Genomic DNA, 20,116 nt, shown 5'->3' with positions numbered 1-20,116 from the left:
TCATACTCCAGGCTGTAGCACATACCAGTGTAAAAGGATGATTATTACATATATTAAGCAATCAAAAAATTCAGCTACTGCTAAACAGATAGTAGCTTCTAAGCTTAGCAACCAAATCAAGGGAAAGAACACCCCTGCACACACTATGTCAGAAAGTCACCTCTGTAGAAGAAGTCATTCTTGCCAAGGCAGACCTGGTCACTAACAGTCAGGACATGAAGTACAGTGACTGACAAAATCCTACAGGGTATGATTCTCTCACTATCTCCCCAACCTCCCCTGCTGATACGATTTGGCTGTGTCCTCACCCAGATCTCAATTTAAATTGTAGCTCCCACAATTTCCACATATTGTTGGTGGGATCCGGTGGGAGGTAATTGAATCATGGGGGCAGGTCTTTCCTGTACTGTTCTCATGATAGTGAATAAGTCTCACAAGACCTGATGGTTTTATAAAGGGGAATTTCCCTGCACAAGCTCTCTTCTCTTGTCTGCCACCATGTGAGATGTGCTTTTCACCTTCCACCACGATTATGAGGCCTCCCAAGCCATGTGGAACTGTGAGTCCATTAAACCTCTTTCTTTTGTAAATTCCCCAGTCTCGGGTATGTCTTTATCAGCAGCATGAAAACAGACTTAATACACCTGCCATGGGCTCTGTACTTTTCTCTCTCCACTCTAGCTACCACATCATCTCCTTACTATTCCTTAAGTTCATCTGGCATGCTCCCCTCTTGGGGCCTTGGAGCTTGCTAATTCCTCTGCCTTGAATACATTTCCCATACCCACAAAATAAAGACATGAACTCATATATAATAACTGCAAATAGCTATAAAAGCTATGAGTATATTTAAAGCACATGCATCTTGTGAAAAGGCAGGATGTAAGAAAGAGTAAGGTGATTTGCAGTGAGGTCTTTGGCCGAGATGAGTCAGAGCTCAGGTTGCTGGAGGAAAACAGACCAAACAGAACTTTAAGGAGATGATGAGACCCTGCAATCTGCTCCATGCTGCACAAAGGAAGACAATGTTGGACATTAAGTAGGATAAGATAGCACTGTCAAACATGTCTTCAACACTGACATTTAAGGAGCTCCTAGAGAAGAGGAAAGGTTGAAGTAAGGACTCCTGCAAAATGATTGAGGTAAGAAGAGGCTGGGGATGAAAGAGTACCACAGAGAGGAGAGGACAGGAACCAGGTGAAATGAAAGCAGATGCTGAGGCACATCTTCCTTTGGCCAGTAACCCTTTTTTTTTTTTTTTTTTGACTGCAAATCTATAACTCTAGAAACTCTACCTGTTTAGTTTGAAAGGATCTTACCATGATCCTTGATCTTATAAAATCTTTGTTAATAAACTAGTTAAAATCCTATTCATTGTTTTCTCTTACTCCAGAAATTCTGTGACAGAAAAGAACCAACATCCACCATCCTTCCCTGTTTTTGTTTGTTTTTGTTTTTGTTTTGAGACAGGGTCTCATTCTGCAGCCCAGGCTGGAGTGCAGTGGCATGATCATAGTTCACTGCAGCCTTGACTTCCAACCTCAACGTCCTGGGCTCAGGAACTTCTAAGCTCAAGTAATCTTCCCGTCTCAGCCTCCCTAGGCACTGAGATTACTGGCATGAGCCACCACAACTGTCCCTTCCCTGTTTTCTTGAAGCTGTTCCTAAAGCAAAATGGCAAAGGAGTTAGTAAGTTTAGCCATTGCACATATAGTACATTTTACATATAGTAAGTTCAGCCACAAGTGTACATATTTAACAATCCAGAATACATAGGTAGGACTCCTTAACTCTTTTCTTAAAAATAAAAATAAAAATAAAAAAGAAGGAAGGAAAGAAAATGTCTCCAAGGGCTCTTAGTGTTTGGTGCAAATTAGAAAGTGATTCTTACGACTTCTTGAGTAATACAAAAAAACATAAGTAACAGCAAATGTTTATTAAGGGTTTTACCATGTCTTCAGTATTATTCTCTAAGTAAGTTACATATACTTTCATTTAATTTTCATATCATACCTATAAGGTAGACATTCTTACTGGCCCCATTTCACAAAGAGAAGAGACACAGAGAGGTTAAGTAACCTTTGGATAATAGCACCTTAGGTCTCATAGGTTTTGGCACAGATAGCAAAATACCCTCCCTGGAAGTAAAGGTTGTAAATCCTTAAAACAATGAAGACGATAATCAAAGACAGAACTGCCAAAATGACACAGCAGTGAGAAACCAAACTCATTATTCACTGAACAGAGAATAGAAACACAGTGAAAAAAAAGGAGGCCTAGAAAAGAAACAACTACAGAATATGTTTGTTTCAGAGACCATTATGTAGGGGAAAAAAATGGCAGCCTATTTGAGATTTACACACAGGTTTAAAAAGAATGAAATTCAGGAAGACACAGGTTAAACACAGCTCTGAGGCCAGATTGCCTGAGATGTAAACTGAGACTCTGGGTGCCACTCCTGCTCTTTTGCTACTTAATGATTATGTGACACAGGGCATTTATTTAGTCTCTGTCTTACTTTTCTCAGCTGTGAAATACAGCCAACAAGAGTCTCTGAACAGAGTTTCTGTGAGGATTAATTAATACATGTAGAGTCCAAAACCAAAGCTTTGGCACATAATAAGCAACCAATAAATCTTTTATTACTCGTTATGATGGTGGTGGTGGTGGTGGTGATGAAGGTGATGATTACTGCAGTAATGAAAGCAAGATATGAAACTGAAACTCAATCCATATAACAAATGACCAAATGTTCACCCTACCTGATCAATCCTGTTATACCTACTACACCTTGTTGATTTAGAAAAGGGGCCATTTTCCACCCATTAGATTGATAAAAAACTTTTCAAAAAATGATCATATGATGTGGTAACAAGAATGTGGGGAAAAGGGAACACTCATATACTGGAAATAGAAATAGAAGGCTGAGGTGGGTGGATCACAGGTCAAGAAATCGAGATCATCCTGGCCAACATGGTGAAACCCCATCTCTACTAAAAATACAAAAATTAGCTGGACGTGGTGGTGTGCACCTGCAGTTCCACCTACTCGGGCGGCTGAGGCGGAAGAATCACTTGAACCCGGGAGGAGGAGGTTGCAGTGAGTCAAGATCATGCCACTACACTCCAGCCTGGCAACAGAGCAAGACTCCGTCTCAAAAAAAAAAAAAAACAAATTGGTATAGCAACCTTAAAAAACAATTTGACAACTGAAAGTAAAAAATGCATATAAACTTATAGGCCAGCAATTCCAATTCCACTCTGGATATATTCCCTAGATAAATTTTCATGTGTAAGTATAAAGAAATAAGCATATTTACTGCACAGAATTATTATAATAGCAAATAACTATTAACTAATATGAATCTGACAATTAATAAACTATGGTATATTCATATATTGAAATGCAACACAACAACTAAATTGAATGAATTAGATCTTTAAGTATCAAGCTTGACAGATTTACAAAACGTAAGAGTTGAGAGAAAAATGAAGCAAAATGGAAAATACATGTAGTAGTATAATATCAATTGTATAAAATGAAAATCACATGCAAAATAAAATATAACCTATTTTATAATATTAAAATTTGTATTTTGCTAAAAACAATTCTCTAGTTTCAAACAAATTAAATTTTTGTTGATTTCATGAATGATTGTCCCATTACGTTTCCAATGCTATGAAGCATGTTAACAACACTAACTCCTAATTTATTAAAAGCTCTGGTTATTCCATTAAGCTTTCTTCTCATGCTCTATGAACTTCCCCTAGAAGTAGCTTAGTGCATCTAGGGGAAGCACTACATTAGTAAGTACAGAGTACCTTCTTAGAAGGATTTATGGAAACTTTGGACATATTCTTCATGTAAGGTTGTTAGCACCTTTAGAGCTATCTTAGGATTGCATGAAGGTTAAAAGCATAAAAATTTTCCAGTCCAGAAGTTATGTTCTTCTTTCTCATAAGAAAATTTCACGATTCCTGTGTCAAAGGCTTTCTCTTTGTTTAGGTACCAGTGACAAATATTTTATCAATATAGACAAAGCCAACCACTGACTCACTATGTGCCAGGCACTCTGCTGAGGATTTTAGATGACACTGAATTTTCCCCCAAATACGAAAGATTCTATTATTAACCTCATTTTACAGATAAAGTAGCAGAGACCTAGCAGAAATTAAGAAACTTGTCTTAGAAAGTACCAGAGCCAAAGTTTGAACATGGCTCTTACTGACACCAACCATTTTGCATATTGCCTTCTGTATTAATCCATTTTCACGCTACTGATAAAGAAATACCCGAGACTGGGCAATTTACAGAAGAAGGAGGTTTACTGGACTTATAGTTCCACATGGCCAGGGAAGCCTCACAATCATGGCAGAAGGCAAGGAGGAGCAAGTTACAGCTTAAGTGGATGACAGCAGGCAAATAAAAGAGCTTGTGCAGGGCAACTCCCGTTTTTAAAACCATCAGGTCTCGTGAGGCCCATTTACTATTAGGAGAACAGCGTGGGAAAGACCCACCCCCATAATTCAATCATCTCCTACAGGGCCCCTCCCACAACATGTGGGAATTATGGGAGCTACAAGATGAGATTTGGGTGGGGACACCGAGCCAAACTATACCACCTTCTAAAATCTACTTTTCCTCTTATAATATTGTTTCTAAAACTGATCAACCCATCTTTTTTTCCTGTGATTACTGCCCTCCTAAAAAATTCAAGTTTATCACTGTGACTACCTGCTACAAAACAGTTTCATTTAACTTATTTCCACCTCTAACCACAAATAAATATGACACTTAACACCTCAGAATGTATTTTTTGCCACAGATCTAGCACTTATACCCTGTTCTCAATGTAGGCAGCAGTATAGAGAGCTTGATGGGAGTTTTTAAGTGAGCTAAGTGACTTTTGAAAAAAGTGAAATAAGAAATTCATTTTAGATGGCTGAAAATCCATGCTGCTTCTTTGAAAGCAACATAAAATAATGTTTTTTATATTTTAAAAATATTTAAATGTGATGGCTACAGGTTATCACTGGTGGGCAGGGGAAATCATTAAATTGTACTGGCATTTATGAATATTACATATTCTTCTCTCGAGCATTTTATTTATTCATGTAACAAATATTAATATTTACTAAATACAAAGCACCATTGTGATGGTGACCTTTAGTTTGGGGTGGATGTCCACTGATTACCTGTGTTTTACTCTTAATGTGAAATATCTTGTGTTCTTAAATTGTTTCATGTGTCTCTACATCTTGCCCAGCCAAGTACATTAGAGGTTTCTTGAGGCAGGATTTGCATCTTCTACTTACTTCCTTGTTATTCACAAAATCATTGGCTTTAAGTCTAGGTCCATAATCAGGACTCAGTAAATTCCTATTAAACTAAAATTGATTTTACTCAGTATAAACACATCAATATGCTTTAGTGATGCACGTGATACATCTAAGTATATTTGAGGATGTCATCTTATCTATTATACATGAAACTGGTCCTAGACAGATTATGACTTAGGATAAACTTGGCCTGTGGTAACAAGCCTACAAGGGTGCTTTTACACACACACACACATACACACACGTTTTGATATATATGTTTGCCTATTTAGTTTCTACAAATGCTAGGTAAAATTTAAATGAATACTTTTTGGTATACCTAAGATCAAACTCTACAGAATGTAATCCATTCCAACTATCTATGCATAATTTTCTTTAATTTAGTTCCTACTATGTGCCAGATCTCTCCATATATGTTGGTTTTAACCCTGTGTGATACACATTATTCTCTCCACTGTACACATGATAAAATGATGGGTTAGAAGTATTAAACAACTCACCCGATGTGACAAGAAGCAAGTTGTAATCCACACTTGAAACCACACCTGCTTATCTTTAAACCCTATATATCCATTGAGTGGGCAGAAGACAGAAAAAGTCCTTACCGCCTGGGCTGATTCCAATTGCTATATGCTGTGTTTTGAAGTTCACTTTCTTCGCCCTCTCCCTCTTCTCGCTCTGGTAATTCTGGAATGTCTCTGGTTAAAGAATTACACAATGAGTACCCCAAAATCCTAGTAAAAACATGCAAGATTATATGTACTCTACTATTGATTTAGCTAAAAATGCAGGACTGCTTTATATTTTCACCGTACACGGCCTTAAGTATAAAATATTTTTACATTGGGGGAAAGAAAAACCTAACCAAACAAAATTAAAACCTTGCTTTAGAATCAACCTACCATAGCATAGAACTGAACACTAAGACTCTTGTCTAGTCTGTTTTTTCCCTGATGAGACATGGGAGCATAAAGGAAAGGAATGGGAAAATGGGATAAATGCCAGGTTTGTAAAGAAAACCCATTGAACAAGCATTTCTTAAATTTCTATAATGTGCAAGAAGCTAGAAGTACCATGTAGGTTTTAAGCATGTATGCACAGCCCTGAACCCTGTCCTGAATGAATTTCTCCTCAAGTTTGCCAAGAGTTTAGTATCTCTGCTTCCTAAGGATGGACCAATGATTTTCTTTCCATTTTTGAAAAATTAAGTGAAATGCTTATGGTCCAGCTTCACCCCAGAGGAACCTGGCACAGAATACTTCTTAAGGGAAGCAGTTTACAACGTATCTGTGTTCAAGGTCACTCTTCCACTTCTGTAGCAATTTAGATTTTGCCAAATGCCAGGCATGTAACAAAATGTGCCCAGTCTACTGATTGTAAAGAAAACTGTACAACAATAACAGTATCAAGACATATTTTGTTAGTCCAATGGAATACTTTGTATCAATAAATGGTGCTGTGAGGACAACAGAGAATGGTTACATTGATTATGGCCTGTGCCTTGGCTGTGGTAAAAATTGGATTTCTAAAGAAACATGTCCACATATAAAGCAAAGGCAGCTATAAAAATTCTGATTCAACAAATGTTTTCAGTCGATATTTACAGAAATTGAAGAATCAAAAGAAAGTATGTAAAATTACAGCCATTCTCCCCTGACAGGAATACTGAACTCTCTCAAATGATGTAATATTTAGAATTCAAGATCAGAAGTCATCTAATCCAGTCATCCATCTAAGCTTTAATGCGCTTCGCAACATTTCTGGCAAGCAAATGTCCAGGCTCTCCCAGAACATCTCATTCTTTCTTAGACCCGAATGTTAAGTTTTTGTTTTTCAGCTATTAGAGTAAAACCTATTTGCTATAGGTCCTACCCATTGGTTTTGTGTTTGAATTTCCCTCCTGTGCAATTAAAGAATAAAGCTCTGAATGAGGCTACGGTTCCCAGAGTCTAAGTCTGACACTAGGGTAGGAACGGCGGGAAGAGCTCCAAGAGGGAGATCCTAAAAATGATGTCAAAGAGTTGACAGAGAAATAGTAAAAGTGAAATCTTCGTCCAGAGGATGCAAGGCAGAGAGGTTAAAAACTAGCACTAACCTTCTGGAAATACAACAGGAAAGAATATGTGATGAAGAAAGCTGACTTAGAAGACAGACAAGAATTATAACTTAGAAACAGTCCTTAAAATATTCAGTGACAGCCAGGGGATGTGGGGAGGTCCTCAGCCCTAAGGCCTAAGCAGTGGGAGCTATTCAGAAACAGTGTAGCCAGATTGCATCTTGCTTCTTCCTTTTTAGGTACAAGAAGATGAATATCCTGAATAATCCAATAAAAGGACCCCGGTCTCTTCAGATGATTCTATAATCTTGAATCCTTTCGCAAACCCCATATATGCTCCCCTACATGTGCTGATTATTGTTTACTCATCTTAGTGTGTGGTTTCAGGGACTCCAGTGTCATGTCTTCCTGCATGCACTCAGCCAAGAAAGAAGTCAATCAACTGCTTTTCCACTGTCTTAAACCACTGAATACCAATAAAATTTTTATCAACTATAATAAGTAGATCTCTTTATATCTGCAAATAGGTACCACGTAAAGTAACTGGCAGAAAGTCACATGGTGAGAAAGACACATGATGAGAAAGACACTGGCAGAAAAACAGCATAGGTGAGATTTGGATCGAGGGTATCTTACCATAAAACCTGAGTTCTTAACTTCCATGCTATATGGTCACATATTTTTATATGGTGCATGCTTCGTAGACTTCTGCAATTCCTTCCTTGCATCCAATGGTAAGAACATGGATTATGCTTACATTCTACGCTTGGCTCTGGCATTCATTAGCTGTGGGAAAGTTACTTAACCTTTCCCTGCTGCAGATTGTTCCACCAAAAATGCATATCTAGTTGCTCTATTTTAAGCATTCTGATATCCATAGAAAATATACTTTCTCTGCAGTGAAGCAGCTAGTCACAGCACAGGACAATCCAGGCTATTCTCTTTTCTGTGCTTAGAGGAAGCACAGTGCTCAGAGTGGCTTTCTTTCTAATAACTTGTGAGTATTTTAAGGCCCTAGAACTTAACAAGACTCAGATGTTAGCTGGTGTATTCTTTAAGTCAGTCATTTGATACAACATTTCAGAGAGACATTGAAATAATTTGTTTTACCAGTTTGACAGGAAGCACTGGGAAACTATAATCAACTCATGCCATTAACCCAACAGTGGAAATCCTGGAGTGTGGCTGAGCTTTGTACAGTGTAAAGTAAATATAGTTGTCTCCTCTATCCCTCATATCCTTGAGTCCAACATCCATGGATTAAACCAAAAATATTTGGGAAAAAAATAGATGGTTGCATCTGTATCAAATGTGCCCTTTTTTTTCTTGTCATTATTTAAAAAAATACATATAACAACAACTTACATAGCCTTTACATCGTATCAGGTATTATAAGGAATCTAGAGATGATTTAAAGTATATGGGAGAATGTGTGTAGGTTACGTGCAAATACTACACCATTTTATATAAGGGATTGAGCATCTGTGGATTTTGATATCTGTGGGGAGTATTGAAACCAATCCCCAACAGATAATGAGGGACAATTATACTCCTTTTCCTATAATATTCATGAGGCCCCAAAGACCATGCCATTACTTCCCTTTATTAAACAAATAACATACCTTCCCCCTCCCTGACACTTTCTGTATTCTGTAGTCATCTGTAATGTGCAGAGGAAGCAGTGAAGCAAGATCACAATGAATGTAAGGTCACTGAAGACCGTGGTGTTCTGGGATGTTCTGACATCCACTAAAGAATGGTAGAACTTGGCTGGACATGGTGGCTCACGCTTATAATCCTAGCACTTTGGGAGGCCAAGGCGGGTGGATCACCTGAGATCAGGAGTTCAAGACCAGCCTGGCCAACATGGTGAAACCCCATCTCAACTAAAAATACAAAAAAACAGCTGGGCGTGGTGGTGGGCACCTGTAATCCCAGCTTTTCAGGAGGCCGAGGCAGAAGAATCACTTGAACCCGGGAGGCAGAGGTCACAATGAGCCAAGATCGCGCCATTGCACTCCAGCATGGGCAACAAGAGTGAAACTCCGCCTCAAAAAAAAAAAAAAAAGAATGGTACAACTCTTCTGAGAAGACCTCAGAGTGCTTGCAAGGCCATTTCTGCTCTACCACATGCTTACAAGAAATTTGGTAGTCAGTTGCCAGCACAACTGAAAAACACAGGTCCACAACTGAGAGTGCAGAATGGTACAATCTTCATGGAAAAGCGATTTGACATTATTTCTCTCCCTGATCTTGACTCAGTCAGCAGCAGCATCAAAACCCAGTTCCTCCCTTTCCTAAGAAAAAAGAAAACGTTCCCTTTATAAAGGCTCTTAATACATTGTATATCAAGTGCCTTTAAAAAGCCAAAAACACTGTTTCCTAACATGCATACATGCTAACAGGTTCAGCTCAACATTCTCCAAAAGAGCAAGAAAATTACAAATAAAAAATGTTCTGGCCCAGGCATGGTGGTGCACGCCTCTGAATCCCAGTACTTTGGGAGAACGAGGTGGGCAGATTGCTTAAGCTCAGAAGTTTGAGACCAGCCTGAGTAACATGGCGAAACCCCATCTCTACAAAAAATACAGAATTAGCCTGACGTGGTGGCACATGCCTACAATCCCAGCTACCTGGGAGGCTGAGGTGGGAGGATGCATGAACCCAGCAGGTAGAGGCTGCAGTTAACTGTAATGGCACAACTGTACTCTAGCCTGAGCAACAGAGTGAGGCTCTGCCTCAAAAAAAAAAAAAAAAAAAAGTTTCTGAACTTGTATGCTTGTTAATAAAAGAATAAATAACATTTCTGAAGAAGTTTGATAATATTTACAAAAGAGTAAGAAACATCATACAATTTCTTAGGTTCTAAGAAATTAATGAAATAATACTCATTTGGGACAAATTATCAAAAATCAACATGTTAAAAGTGATACATTGTGTGGTAGAATTAAATATTAATTTATTAATTTGAATATATATTTCTCAAATTTTCCATACGATATAATAATTGCTTATATAATTGAAGGAAAGGGAAGAAGAAAAGGATTGAGACCTTTTCTTTGCTCTAGTCCTCCCTGACTCTGAATTCCAAATTCTCTACAACTTGCTGTATCATTCATTGCATTTGATTTAATGTTTCACTTACCTGCCAGTGTATGAAGAAAAAATATCCAATGTCATTATTTTTGCAGATTGTTGTCCTAAGCTTATTTTGAACTCTTCCAAATGTTCTGCAGGCACATAAGTAATTCTGGAAGAAACCAGAATCCATGGAAGTGAAGGGAAATAATATTTTGCCTGTTAGGAAAAGCTTCTAAAATAAAGGAAACAAATCATATTATCCCTTTCTCCCTACTTTTTCACACAGCTCATTTAATCAGTATATTCAGCAGAGAATCCAAACTTCAATAGGATAAAGTATTCTATAGGGAAGAATAACAACAGAAACTAAGTTTTTAAATGTTTCTGATTCACTATGTGTTTACCAATCAACAGGCAGGGAAGGAAAACAATTATTTATATTGTAAAATGAAAAGGCTAACAACAATTTTTTTAATATTAGGAAGATCTATAAATGCCTAGAATAATAACTGTCAATAATAACACCAATTTTGCCCAAAGATTTCTGGGATCTCCAGCAGAAACAAATTAGGTATACTCTATTAAAATGCTGAATATCACAAATTACTTTGCATCTTTCTATCATACATAATTAATTCCAGAGATTAACAAGCATTATCAACAATTACGTTAGCTCTATTAAGTTATGAACTCTCAAGTCTGAACTATGAGACGAAACCATTTGAGTTTATGGAAAGACTTACTAATTTGTAGCAATTTTTTAAAATTCACTTTGGTCTCGAAAAAAAGTCTACTATTTACACGTGAATGGCCATCTACTAATTCAACAAGTACTGACTGAATGCCTATTATGTGGAAGACACTGAGCCAAATGCTGACTCCTGCTGTAATGTTCAGAAACTGATACATGAAAATTCAAGTTTACTGCTTTCCTGTAAGGCTTCTTAACATAGTGGACACACTTTTTAAAGCAAGCTGTTTCAAGATCTTCAAGTTAATGAACAGTAACATAAGAGAAATATTGTATCTGAACTCAATACAGCATGTTTGTGCAACTAAAAATTAGAAATCACAAAGATGTATTAAATCATCTGTCCATAATTTATCTGTTAATAAGTATACAAAACCTCAGCACCAGAGGGCAAAGATAAAAAGATTGTCTTTTATGTTATAATGAAATAAAAAATTATACCAGTGTCATAATTTACTGAATGAGTAGTATACATAATTTCAAACATATTGGTTATTCTATAGAAAGCATTCACTCATTTACTTCAAAGTGTGAGGTCACTTAGGTTTGGAGTCGGAAGACACAGTTCTGCTACCATGCAGAGTGTCATGGGGTAAATCACCACTGCTGAACCTCCATACCCTCTGCCACAAAAAGGATGCCACTTTCATGATGCTACTGTAAGCTGAGAAGCACAATCCAAATAGAAGTGAGCGCTCTCACAGATCATCAGCTCTCCTGGTCATACTGATCACTCGGGCAGAATACATGGAGCCTTTGGGAATCTCTTCATGACACTTTTATCTCAAAGGTCAAAAAATGAAGCAGAAAGTATAGATCAATGGATTTAAGACTAGGCTGGCTGAAAAAGTTGCATTCTAATTCTGGCCCTATTTAATTTATTCACCTATAAAGACACCTTCTCTAAGAAGCTACAAAAATATACTGAATAGCAAATTTGCTTTTATCCCTTCAAACAATACATTATGTCAGGACAGAAGTCTGATTATATTTTAAACAAAATAAAATAAAGATAAACATGAAACCTAAAATGTGAAAAGGCTTTGAAGAAGACTGGTATTATTCCTGAAGATTCAGTAAAACTCATATAAATAAAACATAAGTTTAAAAAGCCAGGAAAAGGTCAGGGAAGAAAGGCAGGATAGAATAGCAAAAATAATAGTAATCAGTACAAAGTCTTTAATTTTTTTATTGGTTTGAGAAAGAAGGTAAAGATGTTTCTTCCCAAACAATGTTAAAAATGAGTTTTTCTTTATATTTGTTCAAAGTTGTTTTTTCTTTTGAGGAGCGGAGGCATTTACAAATATTCTTCTGATACTTTGCATAGTAGTGAGAAAGAGTAGAGATGGCAGTTTTCCTAACTATTTAGCCACTACAGAGTGAGGCCACCAGAACAAGCATCCCACAACGCAACAGAACATGCAGAGCCATGCTACCACAAGCCTGGACACAGGATCATACAAAACCTCCGAATGGCCAGCAAAAATGCCAAAGCTAAATTATGAGATGCAAAAACACACTGAAAATGCTTATTTGAGAGTTGAATTAAAAATTCAAACTAACTTTTGGTTACACATGGACTAACTTTTGGTTACACACGGACTAGAAGAAAAAAGAATACCATTAGTGATGCTGAAATGTGATATGGCTATTAATGTAGAGACTATTCCTGCACGTGCAGACAGGATCATTCCCTTACAAAGGAGCTTGAAAGCTTCATAATTGGAAAATATGATTTTCAAGAGTTCACAATCATCAGTACAATATGAAAACGTAACAATCTCATAGCTCTGTTGGATTTTATGTTCTTATTTAAACAAAGAAAACAATCCAAAATGTATATACGAAATCCATATCTGGATCTACCCTTGCATTGGGACATTACAAAAGCACAAAATTGTTTTCACAGACAAGTTGTAACACACAGCCATAATGAGCTTTTGAATCACTGATACTCACACATAAAAGGGGGCTCGATCGTCAGCAGGTGCTGCAGAAAATCTAGAATGTGAAGCATACGCCGCGGCATCTTTTTACAATGGTGTTAACAAATGTCAATGTCTTGTGCTGAATGTGAGATGCATACATATGTAGTTAAAAGTGGGTGCTCCTGGTTGTTTTTTTTTTCCCCCTTTCCACTTCCCTCCCATCTACACCTCCCCCAGAAAAGCATCTGCTCTTTACTAGTGTCTATAGCAGTGATTATTAACAAGCATGAAAAAATGTAACTGCAATCAATCTTTTATTCCTTGATCAGAAATTCATCCCACACTTTAGGTTAAGGCAGGTGAATTCTGATTCAGCTCAGTAATTATCTGGCAGATGTTATAAGCAGCTGCTGCTAAGCACAAAACCCTGGCTATTATTACAGAAATATAAGAGCTCCTGGCAAGGTGGAGTGAGAAGTGAAACAGAATGCATTCTGGTGAGGCTTCGCATCTGGTTTTCCATAGAAAATAATGAAACCTGGATCTTAAACTGGCTGTTCTTGAACTCTTGAAACTCAAATTATCTACCCATGCATGCATGAACACACACACACAAAAGTTCCTAGCTATCTATCGTAAATGGCAAAAAAGAAATCCAGTGCATTGTCTCAACAAGCAATGCTTTCCCTAAAAACCAATCAGTTATGTAACTGAACCACAGTCTCTTTTTTTAAAGTCCCTACAATACACCCTTCCACCACCACCCAGATTAAGCTAGGTTCACAAAGAAAAATAATGAGAAAGAGATGTGGATGGAGCCTAGATTCAGGTAATGAGCACAAAGCTTAATGGGCCCGAGGCAATGTTATGGTTCCATTCAGAGTAATGGAAGGACTAAATGTTCCTTTTGGGAAGATTATTCACATAGCTTTCAAGGTAATTCTAAACCTTTTGCTTCACGAAACAAGTGGTAAGAGAGGGACAGGGCCAAAAACACTTCATGCAAAGTGCACAGAACATGCTGCTCAGCCCTGGTCAACCTAAATGGCTCTTTGTGTTTTAAAATCTAACATATTTTTGTTTCTGAAAAAGCATTATCTAAGGATGATTTTAGTTTATTTTTATCATTAGTCAAGGAGTTAAGCTATGACCATTTGAATCAGAGCATCTTTAAGGCATGTGAGAAGAAATCAATGTGGTTTGAATGTCTGCATGTGTGTTTACCTATATGAGAGAAAGACTGACTGAAAGAATGAATGGATGATTGATTTCCAGAGAAGGGAAGGTTGTATGATTTTTCTTCTTTATTAAAATAATTTAAGGTTCTATAGTACATTTTGCCTCCTGAGATCCTAAAGCAAGTACTTATGAAGCTAGCTCTCTAGATATCTTTGATAGTCATAATAAAGCTTCTGCCCACATGACAGGGTAAATTCTGCTGAATCAGTGGCGGAGGGGAAACGAAACACAAAACAAAAAAATGAGGAAAGGGGAAAAAAGACTTTGAGACTGAAAATGTACCTCAAAAGTTTTCTAGAGTTGACCAGATGCACGACTTATGCTAAACTGGTGTCACAATCGTCTTATTTTTTAACCACTCTTAAAGTTCTGCAGTACATTAGAACTGAGGGGTAGGGCTAGTACCAAGTACTAATTCTGGTGATCAGAATGCCACAAAGTGGGCAGCAGAGCAGTATAAGCACACACAACATAAATGTATATCATGGCACAATAAATCAGATGAACGGTTACTAGGTCGTCTGCATTTTATACTACATCTAATCCACGTAAACTAAAACCCCTGCAATAAATACATAGTCTCCATGTGATCTATGTCATGGAACACTGGCCATAAGTGGTAAGGAAAACACTTGAAGTTTCTCTTTTCTTGAGGACTGACATTTTTAATGAGGTTCACTTGTACTCCAATTATTATAAGGCAATTAAGGAACAGTAACATGATCTGATGATCTGTTCAACTGTAAATAAAAGTCAAAAAAGCATACAAAAATATGAAAACCCATTAGTGAAGATTTTGCCTAAAAATAATACTTCTTTTATATAAGACAGAGGAATCTGCTCCAAATGGTATATACTTTTCTCCTTTTTATTGACCACAGAATGAAAAACAGCCTGTACAGCTTTTGTTACCTAAGACCTAGCAATACATACTTTGCAAAAGGACTGGTAATAGAGAATGTATTTAGTAAAATAACATTAATACAAAAATGTCCCCCATACTAGTAATCATTACATCGATTTTAGGTAAACAATCTTTCCCTCAGCTCTTATTTTATGATGTTATCCCTCATACATTAAAAACAAATATTCAAAGATTAATGCTAGAGGAAAACGCCACACTGATGAAGTGTCACAATAAAGTAATGAGCTGATTTTTATGTTGGCTCGAGGAATGTTTAGTGACTTAAAAACCAAACCACATATATGATGTGCTTTTAGTACATTATGGGATTACTGGAAATTTTAAGCACTTCCTGACAAAATATCCTCCATGACCTACTAACAGACCATACCAATATATTGGTCTATCCCCTGGGGTCATGAGGTAGCTCAAGAAAGGGTAAGTTTTGGGTCAGATGGACACTGTTTTATCTTGTCTTTTGCATGCATGGCCCTTAAAGAACTGTCTTAGTTCTAGGATTCACACAGGTCAGTTAGGTAGGGTACAATTCCTTATAATGGAGCCAATCCAAACATCTTTCCAAGATTCTAAAAGTAGGCCCTCTTGCTCTGTGAGAATCATTGCATCCCCAACTTCTATGGTTGTTGTAGAAATCACTGGAGAAGTAAAAGTAAAAATACAAAGCAACGTTTCCAAATTTTTAATATTGCTATAGTCTCAAAGAAACTATACTTAGAATCGAGAACTACTCCAAAATAGTCAATTTCTTGAGTGATTTATGTTTAAAAAAATGTGATAACGTTTGTATCGCAAACAGAAGTGTATACTAAAAAAGAATTCTGATTAATTGAAATTCCTGAATTTCCCAAGCCAAACTGGGCTCCAAATGATACTTACTTTATGTCAGGGCCAATGAGAGAATGTCTTCGCAACATAGCTCGTGCCTGGGCATTGGTTACACTGACGGTAGACTCTTCATTAATGGACAAGATGCAGTCCCCAACGGCAATCCGGCCATCTCGACTAATGGCACCTCCATGAATAATGCTTCGAACAATCATCCCCAAGCCATCTTTATTAGCACTAACTGTCATTCCTACAGGAAAAGAGAAATGCAAATATAATTAAATACATGATTTTCTGATTCATTTTAATTTGAATTTAATAATTTCTATGATTTATATATTAAAAAATACGAGTCACATTTTAGTCAATAAAAAGCACAGCAAAAACAGGAAAAATGTTTCGAACAAAAAATATTAAAAAGTGTTTCTAACAAAAAAGATTTTTAAGTAAATTTGTAAATGTTTGTGAATTTGTATATAGTCAATACATTATAAATCAAACAGGTCTACATTGTGGAATGAATGTAATTTAGATCATGTGATGTGCTGATCCCTTGAATAGAAAGGTCTCTCAGGGAAAGTACTATGATAGTATCAAATCAGTTTTACAATATTAGATCATCTCTTACACATAAAAGAGAATAAAAGGACTACAAAAGAAAATTCATTCTATAATTAAGCAATTATCCGCTATTACCTTATTTCTTTATCACTTGTTCATTCAAGATCTATTTACTATATGACTAATATGTGCCAAGTACTATGTTGGTTGCTTAGGATAAAAGTATAGCACAGAGTTCCTAGCATCAAGAAGCCTGTATTGAAGTCTTCATACCTGGAGCCTATCACAGTGGTGTCCGAAAGCATAGTAGTTTGTTGAAATGAATTTATGTGAACTTAATCTTAATCTATTTCCATTTTATCTTTGAACTTCATTAAGCTTCTAATTTGGATATTAAATTGCTCTCTTTTCATGTCCCCTGGATGTCTCACAGGAAATGCAATCTTAGCATGTATAAAATTGAACCTGCAATTTTTCATCTCACTTTATTTCAACATTTTTCTTCCCTTTTTTGGTAAATTGCACTACCACACTACTCTCCATTATTCAAAGTAGAAATATTGGGGTCTTTCTTGATGCATACCTCTCTCTTATTGCCTGTATTTAATCCAACACCAAATCCTGTCATTTCTATCTTCAAAATTTATCTTGAATCCATTTACCTACCATTTTCCATTTAAATACTAACTCTAGACTAAGTCAACACCTTCTCTTGCTTGCCTTTTTGCAAAAGCCTCCTTCCTAACTGGTCACCTGCCTTCCATGATTATCTCCTCCAATGTATACTTCCCTCAGAAGACAGAGAGGCCACTACAAAAAAAGACAAGTAATATCCTATCAGTCCCTTGGTTGCAACTCTTCAATGGTTTCCTGTTATAGTAACACACAACACACTTGCTCAGCACAGTCTATAGGCCAGGGGTACACTGGCCTTTGCAGTGTGAATCCTTGCACTGTATTATGTCCTTCTTGGTTCCCTGAGTTCTAGCAACAAATACATCTCATCTCTGTCCATTTTGAAGTCTTTGCCTGACACCTTCTTTCTCCAGCTCTTGCATAGCTAACTCCCTCTCACTCTTCAATATCAGTTCCTCAAAAAGACCTTCTCAACAGACTCTATCCGAATTAATGTTCCCTCCTCACTCTATCCTCACTCTATTTGTTGAAAAATATAAAATCTTAAAAATTATATTTGAAACTTTGCAAAAATAATATAAGTTCACTTAAAATGAAGTGTTGAAACTTTCTTCCAAAACAAAATTATATAATTAAACAAGCTATGGAGAGATATAAAGCTACCAGGGTATTTATAAAAACTTTTCTTTGACAGATGTCACAAATTCCTTTTTAGGTTTTCATATATTTAAAAAAATGATGTCTTTCCAAATATTAATTCTACTCATACCAAATCAGATATGATAGTTCAAACATTTAAAAAAATGATTCTGATTATGTTTCTAGCCTAACATTTCATATGTGGATATGGGCAATCCAGGATCCTACTTATTTTTTTCTGATAGAAATAAAACATTTTTAAATGTACTTAAAATATTCTGTTAAGACTCATACTAACGATTTTTAAGTGTATTGTTAAGAATACACCTCTGCTTACCATAAAACAGTAAGATATCATTTAGGAGAGAAAAAACGCTGGATCTGAAATTTTCAAAAGTTACTCTATTTTGTACTGTTAAAGCCAGCCTTCCCACCAACATCCACAATACAACTGTACTTTGGTAAAATAAAAATGTGTCAGCACAAAGTAAAATTTAACTCAGTGGATCACACTGGGAATCTAACTCATGGTCTTTTTCTCATTAGCATCATACAGACTACAATAAGGCAAGACACAGACATGAAACGTGTCATGAGCTATGGCCGACATGATCTCTGAATTCACTTTTAATAGCATATTTAACTCATGACTCTCAGCTATTATGCTGTCAGGTCACATCAACCATGTAAACCAGGAGGTCAGCATCAGTTAGCTGAGTTTATATTTCCCTTTCACCAAATGACAGTTTTCAAGGTTCAATAACTTGGAGGTAATCTCCAATAACTAGATTTTGCTTGTAACTTGTAAGATCTTTCCATTTTATTCGTGGAAGAAGTATGAAAGAATATCCCAAATCCCAAATCGTGTGCTTTGGAAATAGAGAACCGGTTATGAATCTGAATTATTCCACCACTTCCAATCAGCACAAGCTTGGGCAACTGACTTAACCTCAAACAGAGCCTCAGTTTACTTATCTCTAAAAAGGGATGACATTTGCTCTTATGGTTGTTTAAAGAATTAAGTGAGAACACATATGTATAGTAACTTTCAAAATACCTGACACAAAATTTACTCACAAAACTAAAAACAAAACAAACCTATAAAATATGTTTAAAATGCATCTCTCTCCCAAACCGAGGTTACATTGCTCCCTAAAGACTAAATGCAAATATTAATTCAGCTTCAAAATGAAGCTTATTATTACAACAATCATAATGTGCCCTTGGGTAACTCAAGTATTGAATGTATTGTATGGTATATGTGAAAATCAGAGACAGACAGGTTTGAGTTCTGACTCTACCTCTTTAAAGGTTGAGTAATTTCAGAGAAATTCCTGAGTCTGTCTATGTTTCTATATCTAATCAGTGAAGGGAAGATAAGACTTCCTGTCTCTTCCCCTGAAGAACCTTGTTTTTTACCTTCAAGTCCAAACACCACATCATTAACCAAGGAACCACAGACTTATGAAAAAGCATCAAGATTAGAATTTTTTAAAGGTCACTATATGCATGTGTACATTTATTAATGTATCTGTATTTCTGTATACAACATTTTCATTGTAATTTTAACAAAATTCAAAAACCCGAATGATTCATGAAATCAAAACAATGGATTATGACAGATTTACAGAAACCTGCCATTTATTAAAACTTCTTCTGGTTATCACAAGACAAAGAAACAAATTATCCACAAAGCTAAAACTGCAAACAACTGCTTATAGCTGATTAAGGGGAGACTATGAATCTAAGAAAATGAGCTCACTGATAGACCCCATCATAATATACTTTTCCACCAGCACAAACTCAGCCTCTATTTAGACTTCCTAAAATACTATTTATCACACTTTTTGTTACTTCAAGTTATACAGCCAACACCTTCCTATACTAAAGCTTAATTGAATGCTTTATTTTAATATTTACACAGATTTTTCAAGATTCCTTTACATTTAGTTATTCAAAGTGCTATAGAAATCTGAAAATTGAGCATCTCCTGTCAAATGAGATAACAGAGTAATGTTCTTGCCTTGGCATGCAGTAAATTTTAACTCCAAAATGCCAGAGGAATCTCACTGGGTCCCAGGAAATCAAAAAGCCAGGGAGAAAGCCCTATAAACATATTGGGCATATTAATAATGG

The 20,116-nt window shown here is 36.4% G+C and overlaps 1 protein-coding gene across 3 annotated transcripts in view; it reads right to left on the bottom strand.

The window, feature by feature from the left end:
- The window catches only part of MPDZ (multiple PDZ domain protein), a 145,080-nt gene that overhangs the window by 46,971 nt on the left and 77,993 nt on the right, over positions 1 to 20,116 (bottom strand). For all 3 annotated transcript variants that reach the window (XM_011930404.1, XM_011930405.1, XM_011930406.1), the window contains exons 21-23: positions 16,196 to 16,394; positions 10,541 to 10,645; positions 5,945 to 6,037 (exon numbers count right to left, since the gene is read on the bottom strand). In XM_011930404.1, the coding sequence (XP_011785794.1) occupies positions 5,945 to 6,037; positions 10,541 to 10,645; positions 16,196 to 16,394 (397 nt within the window). The remainder of the gene's footprint in view (positions 1 to 5,944; positions 6,038 to 10,540; positions 10,646 to 16,195; positions 16,395 to 20,116) is intronic.

The sequence above is a fragment of the Colobus angolensis genome, unplaced genomic scaffold (assembly GCF_000951035.1).
Source record: "Colobus angolensis palliatus isolate OR3802 unplaced genomic scaffold, Cang.pa_1.0 Scaffold86, whole genome shotgun sequence".
NCBI classification, from domain to species: domain Eukaryota; kingdom Metazoa; phylum Chordata; class Mammalia; order Primates; family Cercopithecidae; genus Colobus; species Colobus angolensis.
This window is presented reverse-complemented; position numbering and strand designations above follow the sequence as displayed.